At 38.6% G+C, this 22976-nt stretch overlaps 1 protein-coding gene across 1 annotated transcript; it reads right to left on the bottom strand.

The window, feature by feature from the left end:
- Nucleotides 1-1126: 1126 nt before the first annotated feature.
- On the bottom strand, nucleotides 1127-22701 carry DRC8 (dynein regulatory complex subunit 8). Its single transcript, XM_020787909.3, has 7 exons — nucleotides 22098-22701; nucleotides 13211-13295; nucleotides 11446-11518; nucleotides 7839-7918; nucleotides 5786-5828; nucleotides 5630-5696; nucleotides 1127-3539 (listed from the first exon to the last, which is right to left on the bottom strand). Exons 1-7 carry the CDS (start codon nucleotides 22153-22155, stop codon nucleotides 3424-3426), a joined length of 522 nt encoding a protein of 173 aa, XP_020643568.1. The 5' UTR covers nucleotides 22156-22701; the 3' UTR covers nucleotides 1127-3423.
- Between the last annotated feature and the right edge of the window lie 275 nt (nucleotides 22702-22976).

A 22976-nucleotide genomic window follows, 5' to 3' on the forward strand; every position in this document is an offset into this window, starting at 1 on the left:
TATTATGCCAGCCATTATTTTCTCTGCCATACGGTAAATATTTTTTGCAGGACCAAAGTGTTTTTGTCTCTCTTGAATATATTTGTTACCTGATTAACAGTTTAGATTAGTAAGGTATTCAGGATAAGTTCTGAAAAACTTCTAAAGCTGTGCACTGACAGTTTTTGATACTATTAGGAAGACCTAAAATAGGATTCATAGTTCAAATGAGAACTCAGAGGGTCCATGTAACTCTGAGCTCCACCCAATGTTATACAGACAGATTTCAACTTATACAGACCTCCTTTTGCTTTCTTCCCTGCTACACTGTTGTGTATGTCCCTCATTGTGCCAGGGTTTTCTGATGTTTCTATTAATCACAATTTCCTGTTACTATTTTATTTATTTATTTAGTATTTATTTATTTATTAAATTTATACCCCGCCCCTCTAGACCATGTCTACTCGGGACGGCTTACAACATAAAATAAATCGATATAAAATATATATAATCATACAATTACTATATTAGTTAAAACAATTAATTTAAGAAAGGATTACCAAGATGGGGTAGGATAAGGAAAGAAGAAATAAAAAAGACTTACTATCAATAATCTCTTTTCTGTGTAGACAAACCATATATTTAAGAGTAATGTTTAAATGCCTCCTTGACTTGTCTCTATCAAAACCATAGGTGGGGAAATGGCAACCTTTGAGTGCTGGATCCATCTCTCAGGATTCGTCATTACCTTGGCTAGGATAGCTAGAACTCCTGGGACCTGCATTCTGGTAACAATTGGAGGGATAAACTTTACCTAACGATGATTTATATATTTCTATGTCAGCGCTATTTAGCCTAAAAGCAGCCAATAAAGGTGCAGTAACATTCACGTGATTACAATTAGCAGAATCCTGTTGGTGTTCATGTACATTTTGTGCAAGTTGCCACAGCTAACTGCTGCTAATTGATGCCAGGGTCAGAGATGGTTGCCTGCCTGGTCATATATACAAATGTATTAACTGCAATCAGCTGCAAGTTACACAAACATGACATGAATACCAATAGGATTCTGGCCAATGACACATGGGAGAGATGATAAATAATACCAACATTCAAATGGCATGAGGAAGTTCTTCGTAGAGATATGTAACATAACACAAATTTAGGAAATTTTAATAGCAATTCAGCAGTATTACATCACCAATATTAGCAGTTTGTGCTAAGGTAGCATAATAACGTAGATGCAGAAATCATAGGATAAGCTTGCTTTTCTATTACCTTGTAGGTCTTATAAAACAGATGTTTCCTCTTTCATGACATACTTTGCAGTTACTTTTAATTGAAAAGATGTGCACAAACACTAGTGACCTGCTCCTTGAAGTCCAACTTAATAATGTAGAAGCAAACCCCGAGTCTCCTTTCCCGTCCATTCCTTCAGAAGAGACAATATATATTCTATAACCAATACTTTATCTAGCACAAATATTTCCACTCCCTGGATCATATGTTTATGGATTATGATCTTATCTGGACAGCTAATACTCACTACAGGCTCAATCTTCCAAGTGCCTTGGTGCCCTCACCCTCTGGCTGCTATGATGTAATGGAATGTTCACACGCAATCCTTGGGATGCTTCCAGCAACAGCAGCACACAGAGGCCCCAGTGACAAGTGGTCTTGTCTGTGCGCTATTTACAGAATAAGAAAGGAAAACAGAGGTGGGAGTGCTAGGGAGGTAAGGAGATTATCACTTGAGAAGCTGATGGGCAAGAGGGCCCTGGAGACAAAGGAGAGCCATAAGACCCACTTCAGGACATGAAGCCTGCAGCAATCTGAACATGAGTTGGCCCAGTAAAAATAAAGTGTCCCACATGTTGTTTGCTTTTCACTTAAATTCCCTACAGGTCCATATTACATGGAAGCCTTCTGATTATACTTACCTTATCTACTGCTTTTCCTTTATTTGCTGACTCTGGGGGAGGTATGTGTCTCCAAGTATGTTTGTAAAAAGCCTTAAACACAATGGAGTTTGCTCTTAACTGCAGCCTCTCCGATCTACTCCTAAATAAGTATTAAAGAGTGTCAACAAGACTGTATAATGTTGTTAACCTCTGAAGAAAACTCTAGCACTGATATAATTTAACTAGGAGAATCTTCTTGAGTGTATATCAAGTCCCCTAGGATGAATAAATTAAAACATATAGTGTGAACAAAGAAGTGTTGCAACATGTCTCAAAGTGCTTTTCTTTGGACAATGAGAAAACAGTGCTCCGAAGTCAAGAGCCCTTGCTTACATTCTTTGAGTTCAGCAACAGCTCCCCCACCGATTTCTGCAGAACTTTGCATAACTTTCTTAGCAAACCTTAAGCTGTGTAACTTTCTTAAAGAAGCTTCACTGCCAAAGTCACTTTTAGTGTACATCAGGCTCTGTGGCTTGTGGCTCTCCAAGTGTTGCTGAACTGCAACTCCCAGTGGACTGCATCTCCCATTAGTAAGCTCCCATGGAGTCTCTTTGGCATCTGGAAGCCATTAGGGGCCATGGGACAAGGGAAAGTCTTTAAGTACTGAAAATCACATCCACAAATAAATCACCCCAGCTGTGGCAAGCTGCAGTAATTAAAGGCTGCAGTCCCCATGGCTTCCCAGTAGGGAAAGGGATTACATAGGAGCTTTGGGACTTTTGAAGGGAAGTTAGAAATGTTTTATTTCCTTAAAATTGCTAATCTGATGCCATCAGCTTTATTTGGTGTAACTTAGAAAATGGGGCCTCAGTCTGCATCTCCTTCAAAATGTTCACCATGACATTATTCTTCTGCTTATCCCCATGGATTTTTAAACTCTTGCTTCTTCTAGTTTTGTCTACATTGGAATAAGTTCAACAAATCATTTGTATGCTTTTTTTCCCTCACAAATGTTATTGTTTTACTGTATGTGCAATATAATCCTATACATGCTTACTTGGAAATGACTCACACTGCTTTCAATGTGGCTTCCTGTACATGTATTTAGTAAGTGCAGTGTGATAGTCAATCACCTGGGAATGAGCCTTGCTGATTTGAATGCCCTAATGCTAGTTTCAGCGAAAGAGTATACCGATTGAATGGTAAGTCAACACGTACATAAATCTCATCAATGGGTCCATTCTAGTTGAGACTAGGAACAGGTCACTAGCCAATGTAACTTACATGTGAGTAGTCACACACAGGTGTTTTCCTTGCAAAATGTTAGCTCTACTTCTGTTCTCTTATCCAAACAGACTGGCATTTTAAAACTAAGTTTTGGAAATCTTGCATTTTTCTAAGTAAAAAGAACAACATTTTCACACATAAATGATTTCACTGTGAGGTCTTCGCTAAAATCCTGTGGCAGATTCAGAAGAACTCTAGTGAAGTTAACTCACAGGTATCCAGGAGAAAGTTCAAACCAATGAGCTACATGAAGTACTTAGTTCTCATCCACAACCATCATTGAAATGTAATCTTTGTATCGAACAGTATTTGTTTCTGGATCTACAGCAGCAGAGAGCATTTCCTCCATTTCTTCCTGTGTGAAAGGCTCACCTGCAGCAGAAATAGAAATGTTTACAAGGAATTGTGTGGGTTTTTTTGCCCTACTTAGCCATCTTCAACAATAAACTTATTTATTGTTTATTGAATAATTGCTTCTCAGCCCATGAGAGTTCCCAAAACAATATATAACCACTAAATGATGAAATCATTCCATTAAAACATATAAAGAATGTTAATAATCAATGTTAAATGTCAGAATTCTTTAAAAAAAAAACAGTTTTAAAACCACTACAAAGGCACCTACAAAGGAAGGCTGCCTTCCAGAAGCTCACAAAAGATGCAACAAGTCTGACATCCCTTGAGAGGGAGTTCCACAGTTGAGATGCTACAATAGAGAAAGCCCTGTCTCATATGCAGAACTAACCTAGCTTCTTGGGTGATGGGACTTGTAACACAGGGTCTCTACTGAAAATCTCAAATTCTAGGCAGGGACATAAGGAAGAAGGTGGTCTTTAAGATATCCTGCCCCCAATATGTTTAGAATTATATAGATCAAGACTAGCACTTTGAGCTCAGATTGAAAGCAAATTAGAAACTAATATAGTTGGTTCATCATACATCACTGCTAACATCCATATGCAGATAATGGACTATTATTAGCTGAATTTACATCAGTGGTCGCAAAAGTTACTCAATAAAATCAAAGGTATAGGTAATGAACATGGTCTAAAATTAAGAAAACAAAATTGGTGGTAATTAGTGAAAAGCATGAAGTCTAACGAAATGCATCTACAGATTCAAATGAAAGTGTGGAGCATCTTGACAAATATGAAATTTTGAATTTGGTTGAATGAGCAGTAGGGTTATAGCCATACAAGAAATGCTAGAACAGAAACGGCCCAGAGTCCTTTCCTTAAGATAAGAAATGTAAGATGCAACAAAAAAGTAAAGTTTGTGATGCTGCTACGTATTCTCAGTTCTACTGTATTTAATACAGGTTACTATAAAAAAAGAAATTGAAGTGTAGATTTATCACAGGACAATAAGAATTTGCTGAACCAAGAACATGACCGATGAAGAAGTACTAAGGTGAATGAATAGAGATAAAGAAATCACAGTAGTGGGATTTATGCTACAGAAATACAGTAGTGGGACTTTATGATAAGTAAGGCTAATGATGTCATAAATTGTGGTGGTCTTCCACAAATCAAATCTTTCCAATTCCTTCTCCCACTAAAGGTCTTGAATTTAATCTTGGGGAAGCCACTGGCGCCATGGGCTCTTTAATTTTCAAAAATTGCCACCTCTGGGAATATTACTGGCGGTGGTGATTACTGGAAATTAGAAGCTCCTCTAGCCCTGTGGCCCCCAACAGTATCCTCCTGATGAAAGGGGTCACATAGGAACCACAAGACTTTTGGAGGAGAGGAATAAGAATTTTTGATTTATGAATAACCACTGCAACTGCTTTATGTGCCATAAATTCCGCTACTGAATCTTAGCCACTATGTACTAAAAGCAAGAATACAGTACTTCAGTCACATAATGAAAAACAAAGTTATGGATTTGTTCAACTTATCATCCAAGGTAAATAAATGGGAAAAGAATTACTGGAATGAAAATTTATTGTTAAAAGAAGCTGGGAGACTGGTTTGGGAGCAATATCTCATTGTTTACAGTTGCCACAGACAGGGTGTGATAATATCAAGTGTCAGAAAGTGATATGCATTAGAAGTTGTGTTCTCCATATCCCATTTATATTTCTCTGTTTACTGGCTATATTGAACTGTTGGGAAGGCATGCAGAATGAATCAATATGGTGTACAAAAATCCCAGATTAGCAGTACCTAGAGTTATTGGAAGGGCCATTTAAGGAGAGAAAGGAAGAATGTGGCTCATTGTCTATCCAACATTTTCTGATGGGAGATGCTACAATATCAGCTATTGACTCTCCTCCACATACTGTTGAGCTGACAATGGAACAGCATAATGCATTCACAGGGGCTGGATTTAATCTAAGGTCTCCATCTACAAATCCCTAGTATTGTAAATTGTCACATGGTCATGGCCAGGATATAAAGATGGCATTACCTTTTCAAATGTTTGGCTAATTTTAGAACATATACAGTAAGTATATTTACCTTCTTCAGTCATATACTTGATCAACTCATCTTTAGTAAGATGTCCACATTTATTCTGATCTAAAACCTAAAAGAATGAGAGTATGTCATAGAACCTGTTGTACTTCAATGTATGAAAGTCATTTTTCCCAGTAGTAGAATTTTATTGATACAAACCTCAAATGCACGTAAGAGAACATCTTCTGGAATGGGTCGGTATCTGAAATAATTAAATTAATAAATAGTGTTGAATAAGAATCTAATACTGTAGGTTGCTTTCCTACTGTAGAAGACTATTTTTCCTGTTCCTTGTTTAAGAACTGTAACATTTATACTGCCACACTTGTCTGTTGAATCATAAAATTGAGAGAGGAATATCACTTTGTTGGCTTAATTTATGGTACATTCCACACTAAGTAAAATCTTAGAAACTGACTGACAAGAAGGAGGGGAACAGCATAAATAATCAACAACATTAAGGAGAAAAAATCATGTAAGTGAATATCCAATTCAAGAATGGATTTTTCCAATAAACATTAGGAAAAATTGCATTTTAATTATTTTGCCCTTTCATTTTGCCTTTTTATTGTATTTTAAATGCTGTAAGCCGCCCAGAGACCTTCGGGTAGTGTGGGCGGCATATAAGTTAAATAAATAAATAATTTAAATAAATAAATAAATAAAAACATGCAATATTAAAAGGGAATTAACAATGCCCTGGGCTTTATTTTACTAGTGGCTCACAGGATTCATCTTAGAATCTATTCTCAGGCACCATTTCTAAAACACATTGAATAATTGTAATAAGGTTGTCTGCAGTTGTTGTTATATGCTATCCAGTTGCTTCCAACTTATGACAACCCTATAAAAAAGTAAGTGATTTCCATAAGGTCTTTAACAGACTTGCCCAGTCTTGCAAACCTAAGGCCACATTTTGTCTTCTTTTTCTGCTGCCTTCAGGTTTTCCCAGCATTATTGTCTTTCCCAGTGAGTCTTGTTTTCTCATGAAGAACAAAACTACTACAACCTCAGTTTAGTCATTTTTGCTTCTAAAGAGAATTCAGGCTTGATTTGATCAAGGACTCATTTATTTGTTTTTCTGACAATGCATGGTATCCACCAAACTCTCTTCCAACATTATACAGTATTTTGAAGGAAGCCATTATTTACTCTTTCTTCACCATCCAGCCTTCACATCCATATACAGTAACTGGGAATAACAGCAAACAAAACTGTAAACGCAGTTAACAAAACAGTTGACAAAGATAATGACTATAGAAGTACTATATAACTTTAAGGTTGATAACAAAGAAATTGAAATTGTTAAAGATTTTGTACACCTTGGTCCAATCATCGAATCAAATGGAGACTAAAGCCAAGAAATCGGAAAAGCTGTAAGGGCAGCTATGAAGGACCTAGAAAAGATCCTCAAGTACAAGGATGTGTCACTGAAAACAAAAGCCAAGATAATCCACACTACTGTGTTCTTCATTACTATGTATAGATCGTGAAAGCAGGACAGTGAAGAAAACTGAATTATTTGAAATATTGTACTGGAGCTTTATTTTCTTTGCCAGTAAGTCAAACAATGAGGTTCCAAGTCATAGCAATGAAACTAAGAGTGTCACACTTCAGGGACATCATGGGAATTCAAGATTTGCTGGAAAAAATAATATTGGGAATGTTTTCCTATCACAATGATTTTATTCTTTAAAACCTGATTTTATCTCTTCTTGTTGTTTTTACTGTGTGCCATCAAGCCACTCATAGGTGCACACTTCAACATAGTGAAGTGGTTTGAGTGAGTCAGGGAAGCCGAGAGCAATGCCATTAGGAGACTCCATTATGAGCCTGGACTCCTAGCAGGGTGAAATAGTCAAAGCTGAAACACCAGAGGAAGAACCATCCACCCTCTTCAGGATTAATGTTTACATCAGCAGAAGATACTGTACTGTAATTGCTAGTTCCAATGGTGAGACTCCTAGAAAGCAGCTATCAGGCACCAACTGCTGTGGAAGTTGACACTGGGGAAGGATCCTTAAACATGGCAGTAACTGTTAACACAAGGTAACTGTTAATACTGCACAGAAGGCAACAGCAAGCCATTTCTGAATACTTCTGTACACTGAAAACCCTATGATTTTATCTAACCACCTAAAAATAATCATAATTAAAATTAGCCACAAATGCAAGATGCGAATTATCCCTCTCTGAAAACTTTTGCAGTTACCTTCTTTCCATTAGTACTCTAGTCATCATAGGAAGAAATTTTTCCAAACGTATAAACCCAGTTGGTTCTTCTTCTTCTACCTAAAAACATTATTTTGAAAATGTCAATATGTAATCTAGATGACATGCTAGATAACAGGAGTAAAAGCTAATTGGCCTGGAACAAGCCCTTAAATGCATGAAATAACAAAATAAAGGCAGTAAAGGCAAGGCAAGGTCTTAAGGCCTCAGTGAAGAAGCCACATGTTAATGATGGGAAATGTATGGCCCTCCAGATCTCGTTGGCTTGCAGTTCCCATCAATCCTAGCCCACACAATAAATGCTGATGATGACTGGAGCTGTAGCCTAACATTTAGAGTGTGTGACACATGGTTATATTTAAATATTTATATTTTATGCTTTTAACTGTAATTTGTTGTATCGTACTTGTTTTACTGCACTTTATGATATTTGATTTATGCCCCAATTGTATTATTAATATTTTGTATATGTATTATTTTGTTACTTTGTTGTTTTAGCTGATGTAAACCGCCCAGAGTGGCCCAGGCTGCCAGATGGGTGGTATATACAGTAAATAAAATAAATAAATGCATTGTGATGGTAAATGTATTGTTTGAAATGCAATGATTGGGGAAGTATGCAATGGGAAGGGGTTAATGAGAAGCATGGAATATTGGTAAGAATGGTTCAGGTTGGTTGGGAAAAACTAGAGGAGTGGAGTGTTAGTAAGGTTTTTGAGCAGTCTGATGTGGAAAAATCAGGGAGAGGGGAGTTTTTAGTCTGGGCTCTGACACTGAAGTTAGAGAAAGCAGCCGTGAGGGAGATTGAGGGGGGAAGACGTAGTACACAGAGAGGACTGTACTGAATAAATTTAAAACCTAAGAACAAACAACGTTCTTTTTATACAATTATTTTTAATAAAACATCATCATTTTTATCCAAGCTGAGTGATGCTGAATTCAATACTTGAGGGCTGGCTATGTAGAAGGTGTTATAAGGGCCTGAATAAAGGGGCAAGTACAGCCACATGGGGTAGCTGAAGGTTGGTGGCAGTGAAAGAGGAACTTAATGAAGATTATTAAATAAAATACATTTATTCCTCTGATTGAAAGAGACCATGACAAGTGGCAAGGCAATGGGCATTTTGATACCAGTAGCAGAGAGAAGGGGGTCAGTGGCTCCCATTCTGCCATAGGTTGTTCCTTTTATTTCCTTCTTTGAGTTCAGTTTTACAAGCAAAGGGGTGCACAAGCACATTTTCTCTATTGATCAACATTTCTTTTAAAGTTGCCTGTTCAGAGGCTACACTCACACTGTTCCTACAACAATTTGGCGCATTAACTACTGTATTTAAAGCATGTGAGGGGAACCCCTTTCCTATGAAGGGCCACTGCATCATAGGAAACATCATGGGGAGGGGCACAGCCAAGGGTGGGTGGGAGCTGCAGCCCAACTATGGCAGACTTGTAACATGTAGCCTTATATACCGTAGCTATTCCTCTCTATGCCAACTCAACCTCTTTTCTCTCCTTGCCTTTTTCCCACCTTATCTCTTTCTTTTCCCCACTCTGTGTCCATCAAGAAATTAGGCTGCAGATTGCATGCAGCCTGTGGACCACAGTTTTCCCTTCCAGGTTTGTAAAATCTTCAGGGAAAGTGTCAGATGTGAACCAGGAGCAGTTTTCCTTCAAAGTATTCTCACAGCAAAATCTCAAAATACGTTTTGAACTTGAAACTCTCAAAAAGTAGTTTGAGGGTTTCTGAGGGCATCTTTGGATTAGAGGAAGCTATGTTATATCACAGTCTGGCTGTGAGCCCATCTACTTCAATATTTTCTGATTAGCACTGATTAACAGCAGTTCTTCAAGGTTTTAGACATCTCCATCTCTTAAAGAAGTTACAAATTGAACCCTGAACATATTGTATCCAATAAGCCTTCTCCCGAAGAACTTCTAAATATAAGTAGATGTGTTTCTATAAAATGTTTATAAAGCATTTTGCTGTCTGAATAAACTGGCATTTCCATCTCAAAAATCAAAAACATTCCAACAGTATCACTGATAAATTAAAATGAGAATCCTCATAACTTAAAATTAAGAAAACCTAATTAATAGAGGATTCTTACAATTTTACAGTAAAAGAGGTTTGAAATTTGCATTGACTATTTAAGTTAAGTCAGTTTATTAATTCACTGTACTCCCAAGACATGCTCAAATCAAGAGAAATAGAAATTTTCAACAACTCAACACTGTCCTCTAGTGGTAATAGGCCATTGATATAAATCCTTCCTCTGGCACCTTGAACATGAATTGGTTTATAATGGCATCAGCTTTTGGTGACTAGAGGTGACTTACCAGTTTCGTATTTTGAGCATGTACCCCTACATGTGGATGGGTATATACTTCTCTATGATATAATAGCTCTTAAATCCGATGACAGGAACTCTAGTCCTCCAAAAAACTTATTTCATGATAAATATTTTAGCCTGAAAATTTCAAAAGTGTTTGTTCGTTCGTTTTTTCTGTTTTCTGCTACAACAAAATAACAGGGCTACTCCCTTGGAACATCTTTCAAAAAAGACTTTTTTCCCATGTTGAATAGTATTTTTACATGCTTTTTTTATGCTCTCCTTATGTAATTCATTCATTTCAAAATTAATTGTGACGGTTTGACATTTTTCTTTCCAGTATCCACAGAGTAATAGCTATTATAATAGTTTTACGTGAAACAAACATTGCATAAAAACATTGCATTATAATGAAAATTGAATTTTTTTTTACCGGAAATTTTCTAGTGCCTTCCACCAACATTAGATTTAAAACAGGGACAGTGGAAATTTAAAAGCCTCCTTAAGAAATAGTTACAGAAGTGCTCTTTTTACAAAAGTAAAGTGAATTACTGCATTCACTTTTGAGATGGTAACAGTATCCAGCCATTTTTCTACTTCATCCATTTCACAGGTCAGTATTTCCTGAAACCTGGTATTTACTAGATAGATGTGGAGTTTCCTCTACATTGTCTGGGCTGCTAGAATTACATTACAAGCTTTACATTAACAGAAGATAAGGAGGAACATATATGCTGATGCTTGGTCAGTGGGAGATCAGAATTTTAGCTGGTACTCACCCTACTCCAGATTAAATAAATCACAAATCAGAAGAGGTTCATTTGCCCTGACATAGACTAAGAGTAAGTTATACAAGGAGCAACAAGATGGAGGACACATTGCCAGTACTCTGCCCCACTTGATTGCCTGCAGTCTATCCAAAAATCCTACCTTTCACATGTTTGTTTGTGACATTTCTATCCCTCCCATCGAGTTACAAGGCATTATTCTGAGTGGCTAACAACAATGGAAAATAAATACTCACATACCACGCACAAGCACATAAATACTATAGACCAATAAAAATGCTTAATATACTGTAATGTTTAATATAATTTGTAGCTTGGTTCTTATGAATGGCTATAAGGCAAAGTTAGATACCTCATTTGTTAAACATAATTCTTCCATACTATATTTCTAACTTCTTCCAATTCAGAGGAAGAGTACAGATTTCCCAGATAAAATTATAAAATAGGAGAACCTATATAATATCTGAATTACCTCTGCAAGCATATCATGCAAATCACCTTCACTTGGGCAGCAGCCTAATGACCTAATGATTGTGCCAATCTCTCTGAAAGAGAATATAATTATTAGCAAAATTACAGGGCGATGCAACTTTTCTTCGGCTCAAAATCTGACCAGATGTCTCCCCCAGCACTTCTCTGTACTCCAGTCCTCAGAAACTACCATCCACTCAATACTCAAGAGTGGCTTTTCTGGGGATACAGGTATCTTCAGGGAGAAGAAGGAAATAGGGAAATCCCCTTTTCTGAGATTTCTTAAATTCATTTGTCTTAGGATTCATTATTAGTGATGTGGTATTCATATATGAATACTAATACCCCCACACAGGTGGACATAATGAGGGGGGGGCGGATGACCACTCATCTTCCGCTGCTGCTGTGGGCTACGCCCTCTCTATCACTGTGGAGCTTGTGGTCGACTAGCCACTCCTGGCAGGAGGCAGAACGACGAGCCTCGTTGCCAGGTCAAAGAGTGGCTTGCTGACTGGGTGCTCCGAAGCGATAGGAAGGGAGTGTGGAGACCACAGCAAAAAGGTGAGTGGACGGTGAGAAGGATAAATGCCAACAATACTCTCTCTCTCTCTCTCTCACACACACACACACACACACACACACACTAACCCAAAGAAAGAGAGTGGAGATCAATGGAACAGACAGTAGACTGAACAGTTAGTATATAAAATACAGTAGTAAAGAATAATGAATAAAAAAATTAATCAAATCTATTTCAGCTAAACCACCATTGATTACTTTATACTTCAGTTGTATATACAGTACAGAGAAATTAGCCCAACTAGTGGGCAGTAAAGCAGCAGAGTAGGAATATCTTCTCATTTATGATAGGTTGTGAGGTTACTAAATTCTGTTAAATATATGTGTGTAACAAATGTAGTAAAATAATAAAATATTAAATAAAATCCCACAATAATAACTGTTTATTTTGACACACCAAATAAGATTATAACGCATAATTTATTATTAACAGCGTGAGAGATAATAATGAAGTACTAGAAATCAAATAACTTATGCCCATTGAAACACCGGCACACCAACATACAAACAATAAAATTAGCAGAAACACGGAACACATACAAGTAGTGAGAGAAGACATGAAAGCAGACAACTTTATGAAGAAATGGCTTGGGCCCAGATAAGGCTTTATTGTTCAATTGTGATATATTATTCACATAATTTTACTGGACCCAAATAAGACAATTTTCCATTTCTAATTTCTTGATTTTTTCTTACTTTTCCTTTTTATTTTTACTGCTGTTCTTGTTTGATTATTATGTATTTGTCTATGTTTTATTATTTGATTTTATATTTGGAAGCCGCCTAGAGTGGTCCGGTGGGCCAGATAGGCAGGGTATAAATTAAATAAATAAATAAATAAATAAATAAATAAATAAATAAATAAATAAATAAATAAATAAATAAATAAATAAATAAATAAATAAATAAATAAATAACTTCATATGCTGATATAATTGCATAATGCTGTGACAACTCAAAGAACACATTCTATCGTAGAACTGAAATACAGTCGTTTGTTACTGAACTTATATTATTCTTACACCACATAGTGCAAAGTAATTATGCAAGTAACTATTGTAAACATATTTTTAAAATAAATAATTACTTTTCTTAACCAATATACATTGAAGAGAGATTTCTTAACTAGTGTTATTAAGATAAACAGTGTTAGTACAAGCTAAAATATGGTAAAAGATCTTCCAAACCTGACATCCACAGTTTTATTACACTCATGATCAAACACCTCAAAAGCATCTGTGATTTTCTTCTGGATTTCTGCTATTACAGACTCTGCAAAATAAAAGGGGAAAAAACCTGCAAATGTTAAAAATCCATCATAATTTAATGTCCTTTATATTTTTCAAATTTACTACATAGGAGCATCAGTATTTCAAAGAGCCACAAATGCAATTAAAGAGTGAGCAAGCTCTTTAGTTCTTCAGTAGATTCTTCCCCACTTTAATTCTGTTTTAGTTACTAAATTGATTGCAGTTGTTGTTTTAACCACTTCTGGAAAACCCAGGTTTTAAGTGGTCTTTGAGAAGGTGCAGACCATCAGCTTAGGAAAAACATAGTGTGACATATTAGTCACATCTTTAGCCTTGGCATACTGTGAGTTCTTCAAATAAACTGCTTTCACAAACACTCCACTAAAAAAAGTTTGATCCAGGCATAGAGCAGGGTTGGCCGGTTCATGATCTCATGTACATTGTCTGGTTGCAGGCAAATAGATTAACCCAGACCATGCTGTAGGCACTCCAAACAGCAAACTAAATAACAGTCTGACTCTACCTTATGACAGCAATACTTCCCTGATTGCTAATTTATGACAAAGATTTGCACACCAAAGAGCTGCTAAATTTGAGATATGAAGAAATTAGACCTTTGCATTGAAAAATGGGTAGAAAAGAGGACCCCAACTTCTTCCATCTTTATCAGTGGAGTCCCACAATTGCAGTTCAAAGAATAAACATAACCTTTATTGCAAACTACTGTATTTAACAAACAATGAAATAGCCTATCCCTGCTCCATGCCCATTTCAGACTTTTTTCATAGTGGGCTGGAGTAATTGGGACAGTATCATATTTGGACAAAAGGGTCATTAAGGGTTGTGATACTTAAAATCTTGGGAATTGCTGTATTAGCTGTACCCACATCTGGTTGAATAACTGTATTCACCAAGTGCTTATGAATGGAGTGCAATAGAATTTCATCCTAGGATCATTAACCAGCAGTGGGATATCAGGCCAAAACAAAAGAAGAAAAATGAAAGACAAAGATGTGGCCCTGAAAGACTAAATGCAATATTTTAATTGTGAGTTTTTGTGAATTAAGTCCACTTCCTCAGACATGAGCATGAGATTTCATGGCAAATTTTTATACATTTATACATGCCCCAAAAGAAAGAGGAAGTGATTGGTTAGTAGGTATAAGTTGAATATTGTGTGAGTCAATGTGGTATTTCACACCTAGTAATGATTTCTGTTTAATATTCAGACCTATTCTGTTGAAGGTTTGCACAGGAAAAAGTAGCAGTGGTTAGTGGGTAAAGGAACTGTTGGCTAAAAATAACAGCAGCAGAAACATATTCTCGAAGGCTTTCATGGCCGGGATCCGATGGTTGTTGTAGGTTTTTCGGGCTGTTTGGCCATATTCTGGACAAAAGGGTCCAGCCAAACAGCTGGAAAACCCTACAACAACCAACATAATTGTTAATTATACATAGTCAAAAATAAGGAGACTAGCATTTCACACCTGGTAATAACTTTTAAGATCCCTGTTTGAAATTCTGTTTCATTTCTAGATGGTTTTATTTTATAAACAACAGCAATGGAGATGGCTAAATTAACCTCAGGCTATAGATAACAGCAAGAACATGGCAACAAGTTAAGAAACTCTTGATTGCCTCTGAAGCTTGTAAGGTGGATCTGGTTAGTTAGGAAGGAAATACAGCTGAGAAATACGACAGCAGATACAACACAATTATTTTAGTGTTTTACATTTGGTAATGCCCTCAGAAAACCTTGGCTAATATTGAGTCCATTGAGATGGGTTTTAAGCATAAGCATATACTGTATTTTAAATCAGCTGTCTCTCCCTCTCTGGATTCCTGTCCTGTATTTTCTCTTTTCCAGTGTGATGTAGCTGCTAAAAATCTATATACTGCACAGTTGCGGCAATCTGATATTACTTTAACAATCATGGTTCTTTTCAAAAGAATCAGGGATTTATAGTCTTCTGACAACAGCACAGAACTCACAATATTTCCATCAAACTATAAGCCTCAAAGATATATATTGTATATATGTATATATATACATACACTTCCAAGGTTTATTAACAGAAGCCGAGTGCATATATAAATAGATCAGTTTCACTCCATACTCTATTGCAGTTTGCTTTTTTTAAAAATAAAGACACATATGGTCACCTCTAGCATAATAATAATAATTGGGTGCAATAAAGTCAATTCTGACTTATTTTCACGGTTTTCTAGTTAGAGAGTGTTCAGAAATAGTTTACCATTCCCTTCTTCCAGGCTACCCTGGGACTGTTCATCTTGCCCAAGGCCACACAAGCTGGCTTTTCTGAAATCCATGGTGGGGAACTGAACTCCCAACCTTTGGTTCCACAGCCTAACTCAGATACCTAACACACTGAAGCCACTAGTTTAGGCTTCATAAAAATGACAGAAACCCAACATGGAAAGTGACAGAACACATAGCTGCAGCAGAAAATATCTACTGCAGGCAATAGCACATCAGATGCCTGACACTTAAACTCTTGCAAAAAGTACAATACTGTAGAAGACAATGTTGCTTTGCAACATTATATTGCTTTGCTTCTCAAGATACAAGTGACACTTCATAGGTATCACAACTGGGAAAGTCTCTCTTGATATTTATTTGATTGTAAATTCTACTGATTTTTAAGGAATGACACTAACATTAAGTATCCAAGCAACCATGCATTAGGGAAGCTCTGTGTAAGTTCCAGTGCTGTGAACGTTTCTTCACTAATTAAGTTTTCTTTTCACTACATTGAAGCTTTATAGAGCTAGTCTGAAATACATAGGGAGTCTTCCAGATTTAGAAATCCTTTAAAAATCAATATAAGGAGTGTCTTATATGTAAACATTTAAGACCTATGAAATATTTTCAAGCTTTCCTATTATCTGAATTCAATATATAATTTGCAACTATATTTGGCCATTTCTAAAGATGTGCCTGCTTCTTGGGAGGAAAGCGATGACAAACCTAGACAGCATCTTAAAAAGCAGAGACATCACCTTGCCGACAAAAGTCTGAATAGTCAAAGCTATGGTTTTTCCAGCAGCAATGTATGGAAATGAGAGCTGGACCATAAAGAAGGCTGACTGCCGAAGAATTGATGCTTTTGAATTGTGGTGCTGGAGGAGACTCTTGAGCATCCCCTGGACTGCAAAGAGAACAAACCTATCCATTCTAAAGGAAATCAACCCTGAGTGCTCACTGGAAGGACAGATCCTGAAGCTGAGGCACCAATACTTTGGCCATCTCATAAGAAGAGAAGACTCCCTGGAAAAGATGCTGATGTTGGGAAAGTGTGAAGGCAAGAGGAGAAGGGGACGACAGAGGACGAGATGGTTGGACAGTGTCATCGAAGCGACCAACATGAATTTAACCCAACTACGGGAGCCAGTGGAAAACAGAAGGGCCTGGCGTGCTCTGGTCCATGGGGTCACAAAGAGTCGGACACGACTTAATGGCTAAACAACAACAACAAAAGATGTGGAGGGCTTCTGTATTTAGGTGATGCTGTTGTCCTTTCCACTGCCACATATATGAGTTATGCATATTTTATTTTTTAATTTATTCAGCTTATATATTGCCCAACAGCACAATATGCACTTTTTAAGCAGTTAACAGCCTATACATAAATACGAACAATCCAATAAATTAAAAGTAAATTAATACACAAGTAAACAATGCAATACAATAAAACACAACATAACTCACCAAAGTCCATATAAACCAGATTTAAAACACAAGATGTCCAAAAGAGGACATTAATAAAAGACTGCTTTATATAGTTCCATTTTTTGAGTTTTAACAAAGTGGGGAGGGTGGAAACCTGGCGAATCTCAAATAGTAATTTATTCCATAAATGAGGGGCTACAATAGAAAATGCTCAGTTTCTAGTGATGACTCCTTTGGCCTCCTTTGGTCTTACAGTTTTTAACAGTAAAGAGTGTGAGGAGTGGGTTGGATGGGTAGCTGCTCTGGAGGAGAGATTTCCGGCAGGTATCAAGGTCCTAAATCATTCAGGGCTTGAGCACAGAAATTATCAAGAAGCCAGTGGCAACATGCCAGCAGAGATATGTGATCATATCTGTTCATATTTATAATCCACCCATGGTTTTCATCATCTTCTAGTACTACAGTATTTATAGTTCATTAAATTACATTGTGAAATAGAGAACTACATTTTGTTGCTATGCTAGCAAAACACTTAGGGAGAACTAGGTGATGCTGTTTAATTAACATCTTTCCAGTGAGTAAAAGTCCTAAATTCAACAGATGAAGTGATTGTTGTGGGTTTTTCGGGCTCTTTGGCCGTGTTCTGCAGGTTGTTCTTCCTAGCGTTTCACCAGTCGCAAACTGCACCAGAGCACAGAGTGCTACTCCTGTCCTCTGAAGATGCCGGCCACAGAGACTGGTGAAACGTTAGGAAAAACAACCTTCAGGACATGGCCAAAGAGCCTGAAAAACCCACAGCAACCCGGCCATCCAAGCCTTCACAAATACATTCAACAGATGAAATTTCAGGCAGAGGTGGCTACTGATCTGTACATATATCCAAAGGTATTTATGAGTAGGTATTAATTCTCTATCTGAACTTGAATTTAAACAATATTTCTAATACAGTACCTAGTTTCCACTTTGAGATTCCCACCACCAGGTGTTTAGGTACTCCCTATTTACAGAAGTGGACTTTCTGATCTTACCCCACACTTTTATACACCAGCATCTGAGAATCTGGAACTCTTCACTTCAGACTGTTCATTTGTAACAACTGCAGATTACATCACACAGGATAAATCACATACAATAAAAAGGAATCAAACAGTGATACTCTTTATTTATTTACTTATTCCATGTATACCCCACCTATCTGGTCACACGACTACTCTTAAACACAGAGATGCTAAAAAATCAGGGTGGATTGTATTGCCACTGCACAGTCTTAGCGACACAACAATGATCTGTGTGAAGCAGTCGGACATTTTATCAGTTCTAAAAACATAGCCTTTTTGAGATTGCTAATGCGATTGCTTACCGATGGCCTCTATGGCCAAAACTCGCATTGCGAAGATCAGTAAGCGTTTTGCTTACCGATCTTCGCATTGCAACGCCAGGAAATCAGCTGTTCAGCGGCTCCAAAATGGCCGCCGGATGACCCAAAATGGCCACTGCAACCATTTTCGCGCCCTGGCCTCACTTACCAAGGGCGCGAAAATGGCGGCGCTATGAGGAAACTTCACTTAACTGTAACTGTAACTGCTGTACTGCAGCTAAAACTGCTCATAACCTGGGGTTCAAATCCCAGGTAGCTGGCTCAGGGTTGACTCAGCCTTCTATCCTTCCGAGGTCGGTAAAATGAGTACCCAGCTCGCTGGGGGGGCAATGTGTAGCCTGCATAATTAAATTGTAAACCGCCCAGAGAGTGCTTGAAGCGCTATGGGGCGGTATATAAGCAGCACGCTTTGCTTTTTGCTTTTGCTTTTAACGGTGAGTATAGAAGCCATTGGAACGCATTAAACTAAGTTTAATGCGTTTCAATGGCATTTTGCGTCCCGTTTAGCAATGTTTCCTCATAGTGAGTGTTAATCCGGAATGGATTAACCTCGCTATGCGGGGCACCACTGTAGTTAGTACATACATACACCCCTGCTACTACTTGTCTCAATTTCTTTCTCAGGAAACAACATGTGTTGTAGAATAGGAATCAGACTATAAATTTGGATGAGGAAAGAAGAGGCAAGAACAACTACAACTGAAACTTTCACATAGTTCCCTCTATTAATCGGATAGCGAGAAACATTTCTACCTCTTTGTATCTTGCCAGGAAGTAACTTTATTTGGAACCATTTCCAACAGAATGTAGGAATGGAGAATGAAAACCAGAATTTGGATTTGTATATTTATATGGGCTTCATAAGTCATTTTTGCACTGGGTATTCAGCAGTAGCAGCATCAAGACTTCCACAGGGAGTTATATAATGTAATATTCAGCATTGCTAAACAAATAAGTAGACGTAGAAAATATAAATGAAGGAATATACTTTTACACTGATGTGGAACAATTGATTTTCAGAAATGTCTTTGTTACCATAAATGCTTGTGCTATACCTCTAATACTTGCTTACTACAGGGTAAATATATCAGCACAATGTTTGCAGGAGTTATTTCAGGATAACAATAACTGAATAGTGAAACCGAAGTAACAAGAAAATATTGACATAACTTACAAAATGCTCTGCACTTATAAACACACAAGCCTGTTCACAAGGAAAAATGTCCAAGAACTATCCATGTGACCTAAAGCCCATCACATTCTTTGTATCATTTAACCTTTATTGGCTGAAATTCTGTTTCTTAGTACAGTAAATCCCAACTAAAGTAGATTCACTGAATCAGTGAGGATTTGGTGAGTCAGTTCCTCCATAGGTTCCACTGTAGGAATTACAGAAGGGTACTTATACTGTTTTCACCTCAGCTGGTCATTGCAAGAACTGCATCCTGAAACTGTTTGTTTGTTTGTTTGTTTGTTTATTAAATTTATACCCCACCCACCTAGACCGAAGTCTACTCTGGGTGGCTAACAATGATAGATAAAATAAAAACAATATAATGAAATAAAAAACAACAGTAGTAACATAGTTCAAGATGGGAAAAATGTTCAAGTGGTGACAGGAGGGAAAGCCTGCCTAAAGAGCCAGGTCTTGTTGGCTCTTTAAAACACCCAGTGAGGGAGCCAGACAGATCTCTGGGGGGAGACTGTTCCAAAGGCGAGGGGCCACCGCCGAGAAGGCCTGGTTTCTTGTTCTTTCTCTCCTGGCCTCCCTTGGCGTTAGTCCCCTCAGCCGCCCTTCCTGGCTAGAATGAATGATTAGGGTAGATTTAGATGGGAGGAGGCATTCCACTAGATATCAAAGCCCTAAACCATTAGGGCTTTATATGCCATCATTAACACTTTGAAATCAATGTGGAAACGAACAGGCAGCCAATGCAAGGCAGCCAGAGTGGGGGAAATATGGTGATTATTTTCACACCCCAGTGAGAATTCTGGCCGCCGCATTCTGCACCATTGGAAGCCTCTGCATCAATCTCAAAGGTAGCCCCATGTAGACTGTGTTACGGTAGTCTAATCTCGAAACTACAAGTGCATGGACCAGAGTGGTGAGCACCCCAACATCAAGATAGGGACGCAGCTGGGAAATTCGCCACAGATGGAAATAGGCAGAGCGGACCACTGACGCTACCTTGGTTTCCATGGTGAGCACTGGATCCAGATGGACCCCCAAGCTGCAAACCTCATTCTTCGCAGTAAGAGTCATTCTCCCAAAAGAAAGGGAGTTTCCCAAACCAGCAATGGAGGGGCCACCCACCATCAGGACCTTTGTTCTACCTTCTATATGCTGTCAAGTCAGAACTGACTTACAGAGACCCTAACACAGCTTTCAAGGTGAGACATTTAATAAGTGGTTTTACCAGTTTTACATCCCCAGTGAGTTTCTATGGTTGAGCAAGGATTTGAACCCTACTGAAGCCTAATCCATCACTCTACCCTCTCCATTACTTATCTCTTCTTTCTTGTGTGATAATTCAGATTATAAACCTAATGACAGAAATTGTCATGGTACTGAATTTTATATGCAACTCTGTGGGGTGGGATCTTTGACTAAAGAATGGGCAAGAAAAACTAATGCTGTTTAATGCTAATTTGCCAGTAATAATAACAGCAATAATAGCTATTGTGTGTTGTGCTAAGGGTATTCTTATAGGATTTAAGTGTCACCTATAAATACAGCCTTAAAGCCTTCCACATGTTCCTAGGATGCTCTACCCATGTAGCAATGCTAGTTAAAATAGGGCCAGAAAGCAATTAAGTTTTAAATACAGCATTTTTACATCTAATCTCAAAAAGTGGTGAGTGCCTCCAGGAGCATATCAGTGTATCAGAGAAGGCAAGCATAATTGGAAAAAAAAACCGTATCTGACACACAGAATCTGAAAGCTTGGGGCAGGTCCGCAGCCTCAACTGAAGCAAATGTGACTCAGAATTGTATTGGTGTTTGGTTAAAGTTTGCAGGGCTCGCTGTGGTCACATGTCCAGTCATACACCTGACCACACAGTTGGGATGCTCTCCACCACCTTCATCATAGCGCAGCAAGTTACACAAATCTTACATGAACACCAATATGATTCCAGCTGTTGTATGTTTAATTAATGCAAAAACAACTTCCATGCTGGTTAACTTTAAAGTAATTCCGGGATTTGTGGGTTTGTTTATATTTTGTTTTGTTTGTGCAGCTAAAGGTCGGTTTATCATGCCTAATCTTGAGTAGTTACTAGTAAGAATAACAGACCAACTTGAAAATTAAAACACTTTCCCCTTTTATGTATAAAGGTTTTGTTTTTGGTGGCGATGTTTCACGTTTGAAATAACATTATTTTAGGGGTAGGCATATAAGGTCATGGCCCATTTAAGATACTCAAAAGAGCTGGAAGGGTTAAAAACATATTGAGACGACCACATTTTGCTGCAACTACTGAGGAAAGAAGCGGCCGATGCGGGCAAGTGCTGAGGATCAAGAACGCCGAAGAGGAGGACCGCCAAATGTCGGGGGTGGGGGCGGGAACAGCGGGCGGTGGGGCAGCAAGGGAGGGGCGCCTACGGTAGGAGGAGGAGGAGGCAGCAGCTGCTGGCCAGGCTGTACCTCCGGCGTCCCGTTCTCCTCCGCCGAAGGCTCCCTGCTACACACAACCCAGGGACACAAGGAGAATGACTGAGTTCCTCTTGCACCATCCGGGAGGGCTGTTCTTACCCGCAGCGGCGGCAGCAGCAGAGGCGGCGGCCCCTCCTTCCTTCTCTTCCGTCGCCATGCTGTTCCGTCCACGGTCGCCATGGAGACGTCGGGTACTTTCTCGGGCCGAGCCACCCCGGCTCTTCCCTCCCCCGCGCCCTCCTGCTGCTGCTGCTGCTGCGTCCTCTTAGGCGCCTGATTTGGCGGCAGCCGCCCAGGCGTTGGTCAGTCTAATGATCCCACTTGGACGTAAGCTGCTTTCTCGCTACCCCACTTCGTCCCTGAGTCGTCGTATTTCAATCACCGGCCGTTCCAGTGGCCTTTGGCTAGAAACCGGATTGCTGAAGACGGCGTTTGGGCTATTTCACGGAACAAGGGGCGGATAGGACTTTAAAGTTAATTCCTCTGGTAGCTTTGACTCCAGAATACTGTACTTATGCGTTCAAGGGACTCGCCACTTGACATGATTTTTCTGCGCTCTTGTTCCCTCTCAACAGTGTGATATTTATTTATTTATTTATTTGTTCGATTTATATCCCGCCCATCTGGTATATGCTACCACTCTGGGCGGCTTACAGAATATCAAAAACAATTAAAAAACATAAAAACATTAGCATACAGCAATAACAAACAGTGCAGGAATAAATAAATAATAAATAGCAAAGAAATCAGTAGTTGACAGGAGGGAAAGCCTGGATGTACATCCATGTTTTCAGTTGGCATTTGAAAGTACCCAGCGTTGGGGCCTCGCGAATTTCCGGAGGAAGGTTCTTCCAAAGGCGAGCCAGCGCCGAGAAGGCCCGGCTTCGTGTCCTTTCCCTCTGGGCCTCCCTTGGCGTCAGGCTCCTCAGCCTCACCTCCTGACTCATGCGGGTGACCCGAGTAGATTTTGGTGGGAAC

The sequence above is a fragment of the Pogona vitticeps genome, chromosome 1 (genome assembly GCF_051106095.1).
Source record: "Pogona vitticeps strain Pit_001003342236 chromosome 1, PviZW2.1, whole genome shotgun sequence".
Taxonomy (NCBI): domain Eukaryota; kingdom Metazoa; phylum Chordata; class Lepidosauria; order Squamata; family Agamidae; genus Pogona; species Pogona vitticeps.